Source organism: Monodelphis domestica, chromosome 1 (assembly GCF_027887165.1).
Source record: "Monodelphis domestica isolate mMonDom1 chromosome 1, mMonDom1.pri, whole genome shotgun sequence".
Lineage (NCBI taxonomy): Eukaryota > Metazoa > Chordata > Mammalia > Didelphimorphia > Didelphidae > Monodelphis > Monodelphis domestica.
Window position 1 is genome coordinate 102,322,292 of NC_077227.1, and position 21,145 is coordinate 102,343,436.

The window sequence follows — 21,145 nt, forward strand, 5'->3', positions numbered from 1 at the left end:
AGAACTTCTATTCTATTAGGGAAAATCATTATGTATACAGATAAGTAAGCACTAAATAAATACATTTCTGTGGGGTGTTGGGGTGGTGGAATACTGATGTGGAGAGGGAGGAGGAGGCCAGAAAGGTCTCATATAGGTTGTGGTACTTGAGCTAGACCATGAAGGAAGAAGCTAGACTTTCCAAGAATTAGAAGTGGGATAGAGTACACCTCCAGAGAAAGAACTCTTGGAGCAGGAATGCAGATGAAAGCATGATTTATCACTTGTTTATGTGGGTATATATTTTGGGGTTTGGGGTTTTTAAGATTATTCCCTTACAAGAATGAATAATATGGAAATGTGTTTTGTATGAAACCCAGAAAAAAATTTTTCAAAAGTAAATTAAAAAAAAAAAAGAAGTGGGATGGGGTGGAGAGGGGGCACACGATAATTGGTGGTAGCCTGTGCAAAGGCAGTGAAGTAAGGGATAGAATGTTTAAGTAAGGAATATCAAGATATATAGAACACAATAGCAAAATTTGAATGTTTCCACCCATTTTTACCTGTGTCTAAGAACTGAATGTATAACCATGACTTCATTAGCATCATATTTCCAACAGTTGGGCAGGCTACTAGAAATGTTAAGAGCATTTTACATCCTTTAGCATTTTCAGGTCTACCTTCTCACATCAACAGTAGCCATCATGAGGGTAATTTGGGAAAATCTCTTAAATAACACTCATGTCTTTACAAATGGGTCCTTGTTTTGGCAAAGCAATCTCAGAAAGCCTCCATGTTCATACTGGGCAAAAAGAGTAAGAGGAAGGGTCCAAAATGAGACACTCTATAGTTTCACCACCCAAAGATGACTTTAAGGCCTTCTCGTTAGGCAAAAAGCTGTATGTTATAGATTAGGGTAGGAGGGACCTGCTGGTAGCAATCCAGAGGGAGTAAGGATAAAGGGTTAAAGATAGCAGAAAACATGATAGCAGTTCCTTTCTTATAAGCTCATTTATTTTCCCTCCTTAGATTTATCTGGTTATTAAATAGCTCTAGTATAAAATCATACTCATTGAGCAATACTGAATTAACATCATTCCAACTCTTTACTGAATCAATCAACATCAAGAAAACAAGTTACCAAAAAAAAAGTTACTGATCTCTCATAAACATAAATCAAGAGTGATGCCCAGAAAATTACATAAGAACTAGTAGGCACCTAGGAATCTAGTTCATACCCCCTAATTTACAGATGAGGATACTAGGGACTAAAGAGGGAAAGTGACTTTCTCAAGGTCTCACAGCCTCAAAGAGCTAACTCTGTGACTCACTGTCACCTTTCTGCCATCTCAGGGGTGAGCTCTGTACAACCTGGCCTCGGATTCTCCCCATGGCTCCATTCTAGATTGCTCAAAGGACAGGTGTGTCCGTAGGAGGCAGGAGAGACATGGAGTCAACTCCAAGCGCTCTTGACAAGAGGTGGGGTGGGAGTGCCGGGGGAGCAGGTGGAGGGCAGGAGCCCTACGAGCAATGGGGCTGTGTGATCCAAGGCTATCGAGGTCTCCTGCTGCTGGAAGGCTCTACCTCAGGGTCAGGTGGGGAGAGCACATCAAGCTTGTGAGGAAGCATTAGCCTTCTCATCCTCTTCCTTTCAGCTCTAGAAGAAAGGGTTTGACAGTGCACACATGCTGGGGACAAATGTAAAGGTCCCCAACATTTAAGACACGGCACATGCCCATCTGTCAGTGACACTCATTTCTTGAAACTTCTTTGAATGCTTTCGTTCAGGTCCCCATACTAATTCCCGTCTCAGCTCTCAGGAGGAATTCAGCCTGGGGACTCGTGCTAACAGCAACTCAACCCCAGGGCCTCAAAGGCTTCCCTGACAGTGCACCAAGTGGGCAGGGTACAATGGGCAGATGGGTGACCAGACCTAAGGCACTGTGTGCCACAGAGGAGAGGGCACAGGGGGAGGAGGGGGAGGAAACTGCAAAGGCATTTCTAAGCTGCCAAAAGAAGGTCTTACTATCTTACCCAGTGGGAAGTCATTTCAATTCTGCCATCTCAACTGAAACCACTCCTTAGATCACAAAATTTTACACAGAAAAGAGATTTTCAGGAGGATCTAGTCTGAATCTCCCCCTTCCTGCCTACACACAAATTTTTACAGAGGAGAAAACTAAGGCCCAGAAGGGTCTAGAGGCTTTGCATGAAGTCATAGTGACAAAGTCAGGATGAGAATCGGAGACCCAGGGCTTTTTCTATTTAAGGCTTTTTCCAAAAGGTTCTCTATTCGATACACTGTGTTAGAATGACTTTTTCTTACTTTGAACTTCCATCAGACAGAATAGTTACATAAATGTATCCTTGAGATATTTTAAACATACCCATAATTTGTAACTTCCTAAATATAATTACAGTATCAATGTGTAAATTAATTTTCAAAGTTTTATGCCCTTCTGAGAAAAAGCCAAATACACTTGTATTTATTAATATGGATACTGATTGTTTTCCGTTATTAGATAGAGTTGTTTCTTAGAAACTAGAAGGTAGTCCCCAGTTTTCATACAAGCACAGTATGGGATGTGTTATGTAACACATAATTGAAAGAGGAGTAAATTGAGGCCCAGTAAGGTACAGGTCACACAAAGTGAGTGACAGAAGCTGGATTAGATCATTAAGAGATGTTTATCAATGCGGGGGCAGATGACAACACTATTAACCACAATAAAAATAGGAAAGGAGGGAGAAGTAGTATTGGGCTCAAGAACAAACAAAGGAATTCTTAAATAACAGTAGATGATATCACTCATAGAAGGCCAAATGTTAGCACAAAATCTGCCTCCTCCCTGAGAGAAAGGGGGGGGGGGAGGAAAGGAAAGGAAAGGAAAGGAAAGGAAAGGAAAGGAAAGGAAAGGAAAGGAAAGGAAAGGAAAGGAAAGGAAAGGAAAGGAAAGGAAAGGAAAGGAAAGGAAAGGAAAGGAAAGGAAAGGAAAGGAAAGGAAAGGAAAGGAAAGGAAAGGAAAGGAAAGGAAAGGAAAGGAAAGGAAAGGAAAGGAAAGGAAAGGAAAGGAAAGGAAAGGAAAGGAAAGGAAAGGAAAGGAAAGGAAAGGAAAGGAAAGGAAAGGAAAGGAAAGGAAAGGAAAGGAAAGGAAAGGAAAGGAAAGGAAAGGAAAGGAAAGGAAAGGAAAGGAAAGGAAAGGAAAGGAAAGGAAAGGAAAGGAAAGGAAAGGAAAGAAAGGAAAGGAAAGGAAACTTTAGATTCAAACAAGTCACCATAATGACTATAAAGGTTCAAGAACTTAAGTTGATATGGGAGTAAAATGTAGTCCTGATGAATCCAACCTAAGAGAATTGAATGAAAACATTCGCATGTGATACAAAGGTGAGAAGGAATAGGAATGAAAGCTTAACAGATTAGTGATCTTCCTTGAAAAATTAAGAGAGGGAATGATAAAATCTCTGTAGATCATCTATCCTGAGCGTGGGCCACTGTTGACATTGTAACATATATACATGCACCGTAGAGCAGGTAATCATTTAAGTTTAACTCAGGTGAGAAAAACTTTTCACTGGTTTTATAGAACCACATCTTCATCATTATTAAAGATAGAAATAAGCATCCTTCCATTTTCCACCATACCAATCCAAAAGCCAGTCCTTAATCTTCTCTAGAGAAGCATGGATTGGGCTAAAGGAGATAAAGTAGTTAAATCTTTCCCCTCCACTCTCATGAAACTGAACACTCAACCCAACATGGATACAGGTTGATATATAGGCTATTTCACAAAGGCCTCCTAAGGGCCAACTAAACAGCTAGACATGAAGATGTTTTTCCCCTTATAAGTTATCGATCTCTCTCTCTCTCTGTCCCTAACTGAACCGCAGGGCATCAGTCACACTGAACTTCCAAGTCAAAGGAAAAACTTTACAATGATGACCAGTCTGAAACCAAAAGGGCCCTTCAAAAGCAAGTCAAATAATTAATAGAGTTTGCTTAGGTAAGTAAATTCAATTTACGTTTCCCAGCATAGGTGCTTCTCTACAAACTCTACTACTGAAAAAAATAGCCACCTACATAGCCACCTACATAGTTATCCCGTGCGGACCAGCCTGGATAAAGTTGCATGTGAAGCTGTCGTTCCTTTCTTGCGAGCTCATAGTATTTTGCTTGTTCTTCTCTGGATAACGCGTGCCACTGTAGAAGAATTAGTGGTGGGTGGGGAAGAGACAAATAGGAAATCAAAATGTCACAACCTGTACAATATCCATTACATATGAGAAATCTTCATCTTTCCTGTCATCCGCAAATAGTATAGTCTTATGCAATTACATTTCACTGAAACCCTGGGCTTGGCCTGGACAGCTCAGATGAGATTCAATCTGTCACTTAGGTTGTTCTGTCCTTTACTGTTTTGGGGAGGATGAAGGAAAGACAAGGAATTGTAACAGTTGGTCTGAATACTAATAAATTGCTGAATTACAACCTCCCCTCTCCCAATATATACTTAGGATCCTCCCAGAACACTAAAGGGGATAAGACTGGGACTTGTGAGGAAAGCAAATTATCCAAATCAATTGAAAATCTGGCTCTTCCCTTCACTCTCTTTGTGCTAGGTTCTCTGGGTTTCTATTGCATGGATCTCTCTTCTCTCTCCTAGAGATGGCATTCGTCACCTACCCTTCGACCAAGGATCTGGTTGATGGCTGCGCTTTCTTTCAATGTACATTCTGCTACAACTTTTGCTCTCATTTCCTTCATATACAACATGAATGCATTAAGAGGTTTCTTTATGTGGGGCTTTTTCTTTTCTTCTTCTTTTTTGGAGTCCTGATGTTTCCTGTATGTTTAAAGAACAGACAAACACAAACACATACCCTGGTAATGACTCTCTCAGCCTGGCTCCCTTTGGCCCATTCTTCTATTTCCACCAATTCCCTTATAACTAATTCCATGAGACACAAGGAAAACAACACAAAACAAAACAAAAAGAGCCTCCAATGAGTTTTGCCCAAAACTACTCAAATAGCCCAAAGGGTAAGAAAAAAATAAGATTTTGTAATCATATCTGAAAGTTTCCTAAATGTGAAAAGTTTTCCTAAAGCCTGCATTTCCCCCAACAAGCTATTATTTTCATTCTTTTAGAACAAAACCCCAAATGCCCAATTAATAAATTAGGGGGTAGGAAAGTAGTTATAAATCTGTCCATCCACATGCATGAAAAAGCATTCCTCTTTTGTCACAGAAGACACAATGAGACAGCCCTTACACACCTAAATAAACAAACAAATAAATAAATAAGTCAGCCATGCAGTGCCTTCAAAGGATGGATGTTTAAAAGGAGCCAAACTCTACTTTGAAAAAAAAAAAACCCAGCAATAGTCTTTTGGGCATACTAGTAAGGAAATAAAATTAAGAGAAAACACTTACGAGCTATGGAGTGAGCCAACATCACTCTGGGAAGATTCCTGTTTGACTGTTGGTGTGACTATGGCTGGATGAGGAATTCCAGTTGTGTGTAAAGTATGATGTGGTGGGACCATATGAGGAGGAAACCTAGAAGACAAAAAGCTGTGTAAATCGTCAGAATAAAAATGAATGAATGGGGAGGGATATGTACACACAGATTTTTTTAAATCATGTAACAAGCACATGAAAGCTACCCAAAGCTTATGAAACCTGTCAGCATTAATTAGCGATAAATTAAACATAATGATTCTCATAATGTCATTAAAGCCAATCTTCCCCTTCATTATTGCTACTGACACGAGGCATTATGATTTTTAACATCTTTAACAAAAGACAAATTCAACTGATGTACTTGGGCGGAAAAGTAGGATATAAGCTACCTGCCGGAAACAACACGTCCACTTTCTTATTATTAGTGGCAACTAAAAAGCCAATTTCACAGTCCTAATCAGTTCAGGAATTAAGGATGAAATCTTTTGTTGTATATTGACAGCTAAATAAAATATTAACGCTGCTGGAATTTACACACATTTTTGACAATGCTGTTCATACCTCATTAGGCCTTACTCTGTTGATGGAGCAAAATAATTTCTTTTTGTTCCTGTTGAACTGCTATACTTTGCTACTTTGGCAGGGTTAGTAGGGAATTAGGGGGGATGGGGAGGGGGAAGGGATAATTTTTCCCATTTGGTACACATAATGAGCCTTTGTCCACAGAAAAGAAACTATTTTCTTTAAGATGTTAAAGATGAAAAAAAGATAAAAGATGTTGAGAAATTATGATATTTAGCATGTGTGTATATATATATATATATTATATGAATGAGGATCTATATTTAAATTCACATTTCTAAGTCACTTCTATTTTTCAAATATGCTACAAATGTATAAACAGATCTTCAATATGGTTAACAATTATGCTTTCAGATATCTTATAGTCACCAAGGATAAATGTGATTTCTGTTCAAATGACCTAGGTCTAACTTTAATTTCTATTTTCTTAGTTGAACATTTTTTTAAAGCATTTCAAAGGGCATCACATTGGTGTGTCCCTACATACTATAACAAAGATAAACTGTGCTCTAAGGACCCAATTCAATTCAACTCAATAAACATTATTCAGTACCTACTGTGGGCAAAATTGGAAGACAATGTTCTAATTTCAAAACAGTTTATAATACACAAGCATACTAAGTAGGAAAGCTAAAAGCAGAGCAGACAAGCAGTTCTCAACATCTACCAATTGGGCACTTTGCAATATGTATTGAGATTGGAAAGGGAAGTATACCTTTCAAAAGGATAAAGGTGATAGAAAGATAGGGGTAGGGCAGGGAGCCAAAAAACAGGAGAGTCTCATAAGAACAAGGTAATACCTTACCAAACCTCAATTAAGTCACTAAAAGGAGTTTAAGTGAAAAAAAATGTTCCACTCTCCAGGCCCAAATCATCCATTGAATTCATTTAGATAAAATTAACCAACAAAATTTCTGACGTATATACTACATTGACAAAAGGAAAGATTCTGCTCAGTTCTACTGGATAATAATAAATTTCAAATTTAGAGAATCACATCTTAACTATTCTAGACAGAGGTAGGAGACTATTATCCCCAAGAGTGTAAAATTTTATTTTCATGATAATTTAAAAACATACCTTCTCAAGAACACGTACCATACATGATTTGTAGCCAAAAAAAAGTTTCCATTTAAACTAGTGCAACAAACTTTAATTTGAGAATAATAAAAATGAAAGAACTACTTATAAATGCATAAAGGACAAAAAATAATTCTAAATAGCACAATCTGAGGGTGATTAAAAGAGTTTGGCCTTCTGACTTCCAAGTTCTAAACTATGATCTGCCTTCTTGAGTTCCTTTGCCATTCTTTTAAATTGATATTTATTTTCTGATGAGATGCCTTTTCAATAAGACAGTTTCAGAAATATGGGGGGAAAAAACTCGGCCTCTTTTGGAGCATGTCAAAATTTGAAAATGATTGAATGGATTGTAACCCAATGTGATCTTTCACTTAGAAATAACCATAACCACTAGATACCATCAAAGAGACTTAAAAGTCCTGATAGCCCCGTGGCCTCACTCCATTCCACTCCACTGCTTCTGGGCCTGAGGGATAATGGAAATAAGAATACATGTCCCTGGAAGTACTTGGGCAGAGGGATTGCCTTTGCTGTCAACATCAGATGTTCAGATATGACGTAGGTATACTTATTCACTTCTTGGATTAGGTAAATGTGATCAGGGACAGGTATGCAAAGAAATGGGAAAAAGAGTATGTAGAGCAGGGGAAAAGGCTATACGGTTTGATTATATTCCAAGGAAAGGAATGAGAAGAAAGGAGGTTCTGGGGGCTGTTGAAGAATAAACACTTAAAAATCCACATACCTCCATATCTACTCATGTGTGTAAGAGAAAGAGAGAAGAGAGGAAAAGAACGAGAACAAGCGAATGCATACCTTTGCTTAAGAAACTCTTTTGCAGACAACTATTTCACGAAATGCAATAAACACCCTAAAAATTCTAAGTAGCTCATTATATACCCCTGTCTACTTTTATGGCTCCGAGCCAGAATATAATGATGAGCCTTAACTTGTTAAGGACAACTAATTTTTGTTTCTGGCTGTCTCAGGGGCTTCCCTCTTACTCAGTCCCACTTTGCTTCACTGTTGACATGTTTCTGTTAACTGGATGTCATCTGCCTGCCTTGATTTTATGCACAAGCAGTAGGATGCATTTTCCTGTGCAACAATCCTGCTTTGAGTTGCATTAGATTTGTCATTATTCTCTCATTCCCCCCCTTGCACTTGTAACATTTCATCTCTTCCTGCCTTATTTTTTTTGAGCCACGGTGCACCCACATTATGGTTTATACATGATCTTGCTCCCTTTGAAGCCGGCAGATTTCAGAGCCAGCTCTCGTCAGGAGTAGCGCCTTGCACCAATTTAGCAGGCTGAGGGCCCCGAGCTCCAACATCTCAATCTAAAGGGGGTCACAGGGTGGCACAAGTGAGTGTCAGCAAGTGCTGTTTAATTGCCAATCTAGGCTTCTCCGTGGTGTTTAAAGTATAATGACCCATCACTTAATTCTGAGAAGTCCTGGCCCCGCTGCTGAATGGAATGAATATCAAAGGGTATTCTGGAACAGGGCACGCTGCCTACATTTCCTATAACTGCCATAAGTATAATAGACCTGTACTTCTGTCGGCCCATTACGACAATAATGTATTTAATTTGCTGTATACTCTTTTTAACTAGGTACCTTTCATAAGGCCTACCTGGGGAATAGACTTTCTCTCACCACCACCATCACTACCACTACTATCACCACCACTACTGTCTCTTCCCTAATCCTTTCTCCTACCCCTTTTTCCCCCAGCCTCCCCAAGAAATTAGACTCATCTCATAAAGAATAATTCAATCAATAAACTTAACTGTAACCTACTTCCTATAACTAATGAGGCATATTCAGCCTTTAGAATTCTCTAGCAAAACAACAAAAAAATTCCCTATGACCATCAAAATAGAATGCAAGAGTGATAGACATGGGGCTTTGGATCACAAGGTTTTTTTAGAGGAAAATTCCTTCTTTTTCCATTTCTCAACTTATTTTAACTTTATAAGAGATCATATGCCTTATTAGGCACCTTTTAAAGAAAACACTTATTCATCTCCTCCTTTAGATATATATGGATGAGTGTACTTTTTGGTTTTTTTCTCTTAATTGAGATGGTGAAACATGATGATTTAGGACACATAAAACTTTTGCCCTTAATTAATTGTACACAGTTCAATTCAAGGGACTCTCACATTACACTCTCAGACCACCAGCACCCTGTTACTTTTCTATACCTGAGGCAAGCATTCCTTTCCTCTCTCCAACCAAACCTTACTCTTTCCTCCAATTTCATGTGCTGGCTGCAGAGCTTGGAGGAGGAGACAGGGGGACAGTATCCCTGCCATGTAATGCATGCTAATTTAATTATGTGCCATCATCAAAATGGATTAGCTGTTTCAGCCCATCAGGAAAGTCTAAACCTCCACCGATTTAATTAACTTGACTGAAAATCAGATGAACAGAAAATAAAGCTATCATTAGGATCTATTAGTGATTACTTAAACATAGTGCTGCCAACCAGTTTGTAAATAAACTAGCAACCACTGGAAAATTAACTAGAATTAATTGTGGCTAAGAAAGGGAGAATATTGGGGAGAGGGGTAGATATATAGTATTCATATATACTTACATGAAAAACATATTGAAATCTTTCAAAACTTAGAGGGGCAGGCAAATCTTTAATGCAGATTCTTAGCTTTTGAGCTTTGAAAAAAGCCCAATAACCTTTTCTGGAACCCTGCTTGCATAACAATAAAACTACCTTCACCCTTTCCTTTCTCCAATAGTCCAAGGCTACAGAGAAGACATATTTAAAAATCTTCGAAGTCATGACTTCTCTTTCCTGTTCCTTTAATGTCACTTTCTGTGCCACTCAATTAGTTGCCTTAGATAAATAGATCATAGATATATCTGCTCATCTATCAGCAAGACAGAAAGACAGACATGAAACCATATTGAGATTTCAAGGAAATTTTAATACTGCCATTATTGGCCTAAATGAGTTTCTAAAATGAACCTGGGTTATACCATTAACGACTAACTGTTTTCAGAAAAACATTGAGCATCCCTACCTAGATGAAATGGGATACTAGAGGACACTGTGAGAAGTCACACAATGCCCTGGTATCAGGACCCCGATTATTTGAACTCACCTTGACATGGAAGCGTTGACAGTCAGAGCTGTTGGATAGGGATGCCTGAATCCTCCCGTCGTGATTGGGTAAACTGGTTGACCTTGCCTAGAAAGAGGAAAAGGGGGAGGAAAAAGTGAGAAAAAGAAAAAAAGTGTGGGGGGGGAGTAGAGGAAGAAGGAAAAGGGGGGGCTTCTCTTTGCACAGTAAGCTTTATTCTCATTTGATCAGAACAAAAATCTTGGGGATTGTACAGCAAGGATCAAAGGGAAGAACCACAGAACAATTTGAATGCCATAAATCTGATAGGAATGGCTAATTAAATTTTATAACCTCTGCTTATGTCAATAGAGACCCTCTCCCCAAGCTGAAACTAGGTGTTTTGTTGTAATAATTAAAGGCGAAGTCTCGCTTGCTTTAATGGAGCCATCACACTAATTGAGGGCTACACATCCAAAGGAAAACAATAATGAATGTAAATTTATACCAAAATAAAGTACAGTGAATCAAAGGACTTCAGTTGCGCTTTGGGCCTCTTTCGGTATTTAGATCTCGGTGAGAAAACATTAAATTAACAGAGCTTAATTTGTAGCCTTTTGTCAAATTAACAAGTGTTGACAAGAGTTACCGGGGGGGAGAGTCCCCAAGAAGAATTGTGGGTAACCAATAGACAATCACACCTCATTACAATAATTAAAAAATACAGCAACACACAAAATAGCTTCCTCATGAAAGACCCACAACTTTTTCTGATGGAGGTTTGTCTGAGTTGGCTATTCCTTTTTATCTAGCCTTCAAACATCTCTCTATCAGCTGAGCAGGGGGAGACAGTGTTGCCAGGATCATCTGCTAGGACTGGCCAGCCCCTTTTAAGAATAAATGGGTCAACTGCTAATCATACTCCCTCTCCATCTCCCCAAAAGGACAATGGAAAAAATACTAGTATTATTGAGTTTGATATTCAGAATTTGTAATGGGATCATAAAACATTTGGAGTAATAAAGATAACTTTTGAGTTTGGTGTCAGATTTGAGTCTTTCTTCTAAAACTTACTAACAGGGATGACCCAAGGTAAATCCTTTAACTCTATATGGTCTAATTTCCTTTTCTATAATGGAGGAAGAACTTCTCCTCCTTCCAGGTTGGTTCTGGGATTTGACTGGCAAAAAGGAAATTCTAGTGAAGAAATCCTTTTACCGATGCAAAACAGCATCTACTCAGGAAGGAAAGAGAATTGCCCAGAAATTTCAGGGTTATGGAGCTAATATGTATAAGAAGGTGAACTTGAACCCAAGACTTCCTGATTGTGAGGCCAGCTTTCTATCTACTGTGAGATGACATAGCTCTGTAGAGATAAAAATATCTGCAGTACTATTACAATGAGAGGTAGTGTGGTAATAGTGACTACAAGAGCCCAGAAGATGAAAAGGGAGTTGTTCATATATTACTTCTGACTCACATTAACTAGATAACGAGGGACACGTCTTTTATGGATTACTTTTTGTATCCTTAATGCTTGGCGCATTGCTTTGCACACAGTTGGTACATAATAAATGCATATTGTTGAAGATGATGGTGACAATAACAATGATGATGAACAAGTACTGTAGGCAGCCCTATGGTTCTGTAAGTTGCCAGTCTACACTGTGCATTATTAATGGAAATTTCTCTACTGAGAGTATCCTAAACTGATGAAACCACAGATCCAGATTTCACTCCCCTCCCTCAAAAAGGAAAAAGAAAACCCCTATGTAATACTTATTTCCCAGGATTATTAGGCAGGTGAAGTGAGATAACATATATAAAATGGCATATGAATCTTAAAATACTACATTAAAATCATGTTATTTTTAATAGGGAGAATGTAAAAGGCATATATGTATGTAGGAGGATTCTAATTGGCATTGACTGAGCTCGCTTAGTCATTTAAGTTCTCTGACTCTATAAAATGACATGCTCAGCAAGTCCATAGCACCATAGGTTCAAGAGAAGTCTCTCTCTGTTGGGGTTCCCTCCACTAGCATTTTGTTTCCTAGAATTTCCTGGTCTACCTAGGTTCTTGTTTTCCATTTGAATGGCCATTCTCCAATGTGATGGATATCATTGAAGATAAGCAGGTAGGTGGCACAGCATAATGGAGTGCTGGCCCCAGAGTTCAAATCCAGACTTAGACACCTGCTAAATATGTGATCCTGAGCAACTCACTTAACTTCTGTGGGTCTCGAGTTCCCCAAATCTAAAATGGGGATGATAATAATAGCATCTACCTCGTAAGGCTGATGAGAAGATCAAGTAAAATAATACCTGTAAATAGTGCCTACCATATGCCATGCCTGGTATATGGTAGGCACTATATAAATACTAGTTATTATCATGTTGTTGTTAAAGAAGAGATAAAAAAATTTTTTTTTAATGCAAGATAGAACTTGTTTTGGGAGAAAGGGTGATTCAGGCAAACAACAGAAGCTTCCCAGGCACTGCTGGTCATTGAATTCAGTTTGGCCTCATAGAATAGACAAGGGTTTAAGTTTTGATTTTCCTAACTGGCAAACATTTCAGTAAGATATGTAACATTCCATTCCTTCTCCACTAGGTGAATGACTCTTCCATGGCCAGGAATCAAGAGCCATTCTCCTATTTTATCTGTTTCTATCGATTCATGCTTTCTTCCCAAGGGGACACTTAGCTAGCATTTCCCCCCATACTTTGTCCTCCCCTTCCTTCTTTAAGAATTAATAATAAAGCAACCCATTAAAAGAAAAGAAATGGAAATAAAAAAATGGAACTCCTTACTGTGGTACTAACCATCCTAGCGGATGGGGGATTTGTCCTACGGTGCCAGGCGATAGCGGGTAATAAGGAGATATATCTGGAGGGTGTGGAGGTCGTGGAATTCCTAGAAAGAAAACAAAAAAACAAAAAACAATCATAAGTGCAAGAAGGGAGAGATACAGAGAAGGAATGGGGAGGAAAAGTGCCAAGAATGGAGGAAAAAAATGACAAAGAAGCAGAAGAGGAAAGTTGGGAAGGAGAAAGAAAAAAAGGGAAACAAATGAAGGAAATGTTCAATAGTTCTAAATGCCATTGCCCTCTCTACACTCTAATGAATTTGGTTTGCTTAGATCCCAATCACAACCCTGCTCTCAATTTTTGTCTTCTTTAGTAAAGATGCAAAATCTTTGTGACCCACTAAAACAATTAATCTGCTATCTTTAGCTGCTTTCCTCTTATGTAGGGAGGTAACCTGGGATAGTATAAAGAACAATGGCTCTTAAATCAGGAGACCTGGGTTCAAATTCAGCCTACTGCACAGTAATTGGGTGAATCTGGGCATGTTACATGTTACAACCTCCCTGGATCTGTGTTTCCTCATCTCTACAATGAGGAGGTTGGGCTGAATGGTTTCCCAAGTCCCTTCTAACCCAAGATTTAGGATACTATTTCATGAAAACTTGATAAAGGTTGGCTCTTTTTGGTCCCTCTGCCTGAATAATGTCACTTTTTTCAAGTAGGGTATTTGAAAGGTATTTGTTCATATAAAAATTCTTTTTAACGTGTTCCCATCCAACATAATGGTATACATTCAAAAATATGTTGAATAACCATTAGGAGGCACTTGGGAGCAGAAGCAAGGGATAAAAGGGAGACTACCTAGAAAGAATATTGAATTTTGCACTTAATTCACTGAATGAAAGTTTGTGTGTCTCAGTTAAAACTCCATCTGCTAAATGGGTAGATAGCACCACTCAAAAGGCTCATTTCATAGGTAAGAATCATCACAAAACAAGGATGGGGTAGAGTCTCCAAAATGAGAGAAGAACGTCACAGGGGAACGTTGAGACAAGTGTGACCGTGTCCCTAAACCCATCGGAAAGCATCGAAGTTGCCGACAGTGACAGGGAGAGGAAAGATTCCACAGAGAAGGGTGGTTAAGTTAATGAACAATAGCGGAGGAGAAGTTAAAAAAAGGGAGCATGAAAGTGAAGGAGTAGCATATTCCGGGCTGTAAACTATTTCTTTTTTAATTCACTCAGGAAGCTTTTAATCTCTAAATTAAATCTCCCTGTGTGACATTTTCACGCGGACACTGCTTTCTCTCCATTACAAAAACCAAACAGATTAACTGGGCTTTAACTATACAGCGAGCCATTTGCACACTTGAAAGAATGTTCGCAGAGGAAAAGTAAACACTCTACAGCCGTTAATCATATGTTTTACGATAACCATTTAAAAGCTATTCCCTGTACTACCATTATTTAAATGAGGGGCTGACTCTGCCATTCACTTGCAGTGCCCAGGGACAGCAAGCCAGGCTCTTTCAGCCATGTGCAGCCTGCGTTCCAATGCAATTAAAAAGGAGGCCCAGTGGTCAGAGGCTGGTGAAAGCCAGCTAATGTGTGGCCTCATTCAGAGGTAGTTGGTAACAGCAGTGTAAATAGGCTGCCTACGTCAGCCCTGCCCTAAACAATTCCTCTGACAAAATAACATGTAATCACCATTTTAAATTTAACCTTCTAATTAACTAACCAAAGGGGGGGGGGGGGAGGAGCAGACTTGTGTTTTATGCAAGGCTGAAAGAGAAATTATGGATGTAAACCAACCTCCCCAAAGCTTCCTCTGAAACATTATTTATTTATTTATTTGCACTTAAGGTTAATAGCAGAATTACTTTAAAATGCCGCTGTAAGGAAGGCAGCCTAGAGCATCATCCTATCTTCTTGTCATCTACACGGAATGAGATGTATTTATAGTGGCACAAGAAGGCATCGTACACTTTTTGAGAATATGGCCCAAGATGGGGAGTCGGAAGGCTGGCAAATTTTAATTCTCCCATCGAGCTGGCCCACTGTTTGAATGAGTAGCTCTAGGGACATTATCTTCTGTACTTTATTCAAATGGAAAGGAAGCATGCATAGCAAGCAGGAAACTTCAGTTTTCTTATTTATACAACGAGAAGCAACAATTAACTGTGATCTTATGGGGAAGAAGGAAGAACCAATCCTACCACTAAAAGGGATTCTGCGACTTGGTGACTCCAAGACTATCCCACCCATATAGCAGCTGGGTGATATCTGAGGGACTGCGACACCGTAGCTACCTGAGGGATCCGAGCACTCCCTGCCGCTTTTGGGGGTGGGAATGATGGAGGCACTGAGGGTGCGGAAGCTCTCTTTAGAACAGGCTATCCCAAACTGTCACAGACCCAAGAGGCTGGAAAGATGTGGGACCAGGAGAGCCTGTGAGGCCCTTCTCTTTGTCTGTTTTGGAAGGCAAGAGGTAAGGCTATGTCAGCCAGCGAAAGAGAACACGACTGCCAAATCAGAGACTTAGGAGAGACGATTATTGGCCCTCGGAGCCAAAACAGCTCCTTCGGGATGTCCCAACCTATCAAAGGACTTAGGTCAGTCTTCCAAGGATAACAGCAAATAATCAGTATCTACTTCTATCAAACAAACTAAAATAATCATGTTTGGACAGATGAAAATAGAATTGAGATAACGGAAAAGTTTTCTTTCAATCCCAGAGTGCTTTGCGCCTTTCACAGCCTTAGGACTTGATGCTTCTGAAGCGGCTCTTAACCCAGCGGTGCCCTTTCTCCACGTTCTCCCAGGGTTATGAGGCCTTCCTCTGGGCCCTTCCCTTCCTGGGCAACGAAGTCCATCCAAAGCCTACCTGTTTTGGGATCTACGTCGGCTGGTAAGTGTGGAGGTGGGTTTCCTGGGGTGAAGTGCTCATTGCTGTATGTGATAAGCGGCGTAAGAGGGTGTACATGGTGAGGGTGCTGCACAACGGGCACTTTGTTAGACTGAAAAGGGAAAGAGAAGAAGAGAGACACATCGTTAACAGCGCGATCCCACCAGCTTCAGAGTCAGCAGAACAACCAAACTGCTTGGTCACCTACTATCTCCCCAACTCCTGAAAAAGAAGATGTCAGCCATCTTTTATGGGTTGTTACAGTTCCATTTGTTTATTTCTCTGTTGGGGCTGGATTTTAAATCTCTACCCACCTCTTCCCAACACAAATCCTACCAGTTGGTACTTTATCCTGTAAGGGGAAGCAGTTGACTTAAATCTCTCTGACCTAGGATGTTACTTGCATGTGGGAGCAAGAGCTTTCCTCGATGATACAAGTTTCAGGGTGCGGAGGAGAGAAAGGAGTGATGTGGTAAAGGAGAGGAGAGAACCAAGGACCTTTCGTTCCAGGAGGCTGACTGGGCATCTCTCATCTCTGTGTCCCACTCAGCCCAGGATCCCAAACCTGGTTCTCCAGAATCTTCCCCATATTCTGTAGCCCTCTATAAACAGCATGGATGAAAAGCCTGGTTTGCTCACTACTCAAGAGTATGAACTTTACTGGGGACTGCTAAACTGCAAGGCAATCACCTGCATATTTTATGCATATTACAGCAGCCCAGGCTCATTAGGAATTCATCAGAGAGCACTAATAAGTTAACTGGATGATGATGAATTGTGCTAATAAAAGGTATGCATTTTAAAAAGGCAGTTCTGGAAAACAAGGAATTGGCATTTTAATAATTGGTGGGGGGAGACGTCTTTTTTTTTTTAAGATTTTCTCATTCCTATAGTTAGTTTCCATAAAATTATTCTTACCCCCTCCCAATAATACAGGGTTTCATGATAACTTAGCCTAGCAAGATCACAAAGAAAAAATTAAGCTGAAACTAGCGAACTACTGGGCCATTTACTGAGAGTAATCCAATTGCAAAAAACCCTATTCCCAGTAGAGGATTTCCACTAAAATCCTACAACAGGGACATTTAACCAGATTAGGTACCAGCGAAGATAAAGAGGCTGGTATTAGATGATGAATGGATTAGAGTCAAGTTTCATTTTAGAATGTGTCTTCATTTCCTTTTATTACTTTTAGTAAGGAACAACTCGCATTAACATCAAGGAAAAGGAATTGCATTCAAAGCGAAGGGAGGGAGAAGTTACGGTGCTGCCCACTAGCACCATGGAAGTGGCAAGGGTTTTCATTAATGCCCTACTTTTTTGGCTCTTTTTTCCCCTGATGGGTGAGAGGGAGCTACAAGCCTAAGTAAGCTATTTCTCAACTGTTAAAATAGCATGTTTGTGACAGGATTAAATTTAAAGTTCCAAAACTTTTGGAGGGTGAATTAAGAAAGAAAGATGCTCACTTGGGACATTAGAGAAAAACTGGGAAAGAAGAAATCTATTTAAAATAAAAGCCTTGACAGACTGGCATAATGACCTTCCTAAAGACTCAGGCCTTGAGAAGAGATTTGCAATCTGATTACTGGTTCTTCTTTTGGGTTGCCATTTTTAGATGAAGGCACTTATCAAGCAATTAAGAGTCTCCAAATGGGATTGTGTGGTTGTTATTTGTTGTTATTCTTGTTTTGAGGAGGGATGGTTATATCAAGTCTTAGAAAATAAATAATAGATTTTAACGTGTTGACTACCCAGCTTTACTATGTCAGATCTGACAAACCAGAGTTTAGGAATCAAGCGTCAGTGTAAAGATTTTATAGAATGAGTGAAATCTTCTAAGCCATTACATTGCACTGAAGAATACATTTATAGGGTTTTGCTCTGTCTGATTATTACAACAACCTTAAGTCAAAATTATTTACTGCCTATGATGTGTAGAATGGGCACTTAACCTTGTTCTAATGCACATCAGACATACTTGCAAATGTCTCATGTTGTATTAGACTCTAAGCTTCTTGAAGGCAGGGTTGGTGGTTTTCCATATTTCTATCCTTACTATGTAATACAGTCCTGATACAGAGTAGATGTTTAGGGAAAAAAATAATGAATTGAATTGCCAGGCACTATGTGAATTACAGAGTGCTGATCATTTGAAAAAGGGAGGGAGGAGGGAAAGAAAAAAAAAGAAAAAATTCTCAGTTCTTAGGAAGTATGGAATCAAATGTTGAAGGAAACAGGAAATATTAAAAAAAAGTGTTGGCAAGGTTTTTAGCTTTTTAATAGCTTAAGATTGTGCTAAGACTTTTGGGACACCCTGTATATAACTTAGCATGAAATATAATAATTCATATTTTTATATATCACTTCAAAATGTAAAAGTACTTTCCTCACAACTCATGGGACAAGTATTGAAGAACCATGGATAGAAAGCAGACCTGTGACTTCATGGCACAGAGAACTCCCAGATGAGGGCATTCCTTCTATCAATTCAAGATGACACTGTCTTAGCCACTTATGGGTTTAGTGATTTGTCTCAGATCACACAGCGAATTTTCATTAGAGGCAGTACTGGAATGTAGGTCTTCCTGGCTTCAAGACCAACTCAATATCTGCTATGTACAGTAGAAAGAGTACCGATTCTATAATCAGAGGATGCCGCTCAAATTCCATCTCTGATCATTATATAATCTGTGTGACCTTGGGCAAGTCATTTAATTTCCTCAGGCACTAATTTCATTACCTATAAAATCAGAACTGGACAAGATGATCTCATAGGTGAGGCTGTTCTGACTTGGGGTCAAATAAAATTGAGAACAAATATCATTACCATTTTTATAGATGGAGAAATAAATTGGGGTGTGTTCTCTTGTCCAACACCACCCAGCTGGTAAATGAAAGAAAGACACATAAGTCCTCTCACTCCAAATCTATGACTATTTCTATTATCCTGCCCTACCAACAAAGATAATAAAAGACTATCATTAGCAAATATTTATTAAGCCTACTCCAGGCAAAACTTTGCTAGGCCCTAGAGATACAATGAACGAAATTATTCCTCTTAAAAAGCTTACATTCTAATGGATAAGAGTAAGTACACATATAACTATATGTAAAAAAAAAAAATACAAATTAAAACAAGTTGTGTTGGTTGTTTTTTGTTTTGTTTTGGGGTTTTTTTTTTTCAGTTTTTTCAGTCATGACAGACTCTTTACGATCACATTTGGGGTTCTCTTGACAAAGACACTGGAGTGGTATACCATTTCCTTCTCCAGCTCATTTTATAGATAAGGAACTAAAGCAAATAGGGTTAAGTGACTTGCCCAGGATCACACAACTAATAAAGTGTCTGAGGTCAGATTTGAACTCAGAAAGATAGGTCTTTCTGACTTCAGGCCCAACACTCTATCCATAGTGCCACCTAGCTGCTCAAATACAATAAAACTTAATACAAATAGTTGAAGAGAAATAAAAAATGTGTCATCTAAATAGTTTAGGTAATCAGTGCTATAGAAATTAGGAGAATGAAAAGATCAGTGGGTACTGGGTAATATGGCAGACTTAGTTTAAGTTAGGTCTTAGAGGACTTAGTAGGGAGGGGCAAGGTTACTTCCAGACAAGAAGACCATCAAGAGTAAAGGCATAAGAGCCAAAGATGCACATGGTATTATTCAGGAGGCCTGACAGTGAAACTGAGGGATCAAATGAGAAACATCATTAACTACTCTCTCAAAAAAAAAAAAAGTTTATAATCTTGAAATCTGGAATTCTTTCCCAAACATTACAGTAATAAGAATTATGAAAGTTAACAATTCAAGTCAACAAGCTATTTATTAAGCTCCAACTATGTACCAAGAACTGTGTTAAGTTCAGGAAAAGAATATGGAATCTCCAAAAATAATCATTACCTAGAAAGCTAAGAATAATGGCTTGATTTAGCTTCCCCCTCAAGCAATAACAATGAAATAATATAATTAGCATTAATTCTATTAATTAATCACCAACCATTGATAATCAATAAGTATTTATGAAATATCTTATTTTCCAGGTTCTGTTTGTGGAACTGGAAATACAAAGACAAAAAAAAAATGAAACCATCCCTGCCCACAAGGAGTTTACATTCCAATAAAATATATACAAACACATACCCACACAAACTTAATTCAGGGTAATGGAGGAAGAAGTCCTAATAACTAATGGGAAATGGGTGGAGAAATGTAAGATAGGTAGAAACAATGTTTTTAAAAATTCCTGGAAAGAGTGATGTTCAAGTTCAGCTCTTGAAAGAAATTATAGACTCTAAGAAAAGGTTAAAAAAAAAAAGACAGATCATAGTCAGGTTTTGAAGGGCTTTAAATAACCAACAGATGTTTGTATTTGGGGGGTAAAAGGAAATACTAAAGTGACATGAGTATGTGCCTGAATATGGAGTCTCCAGCTTTTAAATATAAGCACAACAGGCAACTCTACAAAATAAAATCCTCCCCCTCTCTCTCTCTCTCTCTCTCTCTCTCTCTCTCTCTCTCTCTCTCTCTCTCTCTCTCTCTCTCTCTCTCACACACACACACACACACACACACACACACACACACACGCCTAGTCTTGTAATAGTGACTAAATTTTCTGTGTATTTCTACATGCCCAAAGATATCCAAATCTACTTCTTTAGCCACGACTCTGTAAAAAGTATCTCAAGGAAAGGCCAGCTCAAGGGATGTCTACATATGTTCACTGGACCAGCCCCCAAGTTCCTGTTATCAAAACTGATCCTCACATCACAGCCTTGAAAAGGGAGATGGATGAAGACTTCTTCAAGTCACCTGGTTTTCAGCAAAGACAGGCTAGTCATTCACTCCTACTAAAATTACCTGGTATCCCTGGATACCTCAAGACAACTTATAGATCTCCTGATTTGCTACATTATGTGATGAGAGAAGGGGTTCCCTCAAATGTTACCCATAACATCTGAACCGAGGGCAGGGATAAGAACCACACATAGTAAGCAGTGGTCTATCCATCAGTCACTGCCAACAATTTAGCCTAATCTTTATACAGGAAAAGCAAAAAGAAACAAGAAAAGAATGGACAATTAATTGAGGAGCTAAGGTTGTGGAGCTGTAGATGGCTTCCCCTATAGCATTATGGGCTTAGTACTAGATGGCTTAATTACTATCATTTAAAAAACATACATATATGTACATATTTTTATATGGCATCTGTCTTCCTTCATGAGAACAACTTTT

General features: G+C 38.9%; 1 protein-coding gene across 50 annotated transcripts in view; it reads right to left on the minus strand.

The window, feature by feature from the left end:
• The window catches only part of TCF7L2 (transcription factor 7 like 2), a 236,767-nt gene that overhangs the window by 12,912 nt on the left and 202,710 nt on the right, over nt 1-21,145 (minus strand). For 12 of the 50 annotated variants that reach the window (XM_007478991.3, XM_007478990.3, XM_056803881.1 and 9 more), the window contains 6 exons: nt 15,885-16,017; nt 13,005-13,107; nt 10,233-10,319; nt 5,411-5,536; nt 4,661-4,820; nt 4,070-4,177 (listed from right to left, as the gene is read on the minus strand). In XM_007478991.3, the coding sequence (XP_007479053.2) occupies nt 4,070-4,177; nt 4,661-4,820; nt 5,411-5,536; nt 10,233-10,319; nt 13,005-13,107; nt 15,885-16,017 (717 nt within the window). Of the gene's footprint in view, nt 1-4,057; nt 4,178-4,660; nt 4,821-5,410; nt 5,552-10,232; nt 10,320-13,004; nt 13,108-15,884; nt 16,018-21,145 lie in introns of all 50 variants that reach the window. The other 38 variants (XM_007478985.3, XM_016422572.2, XM_016422578.2 and 35 more) reach the window with 7 other exon arrangements.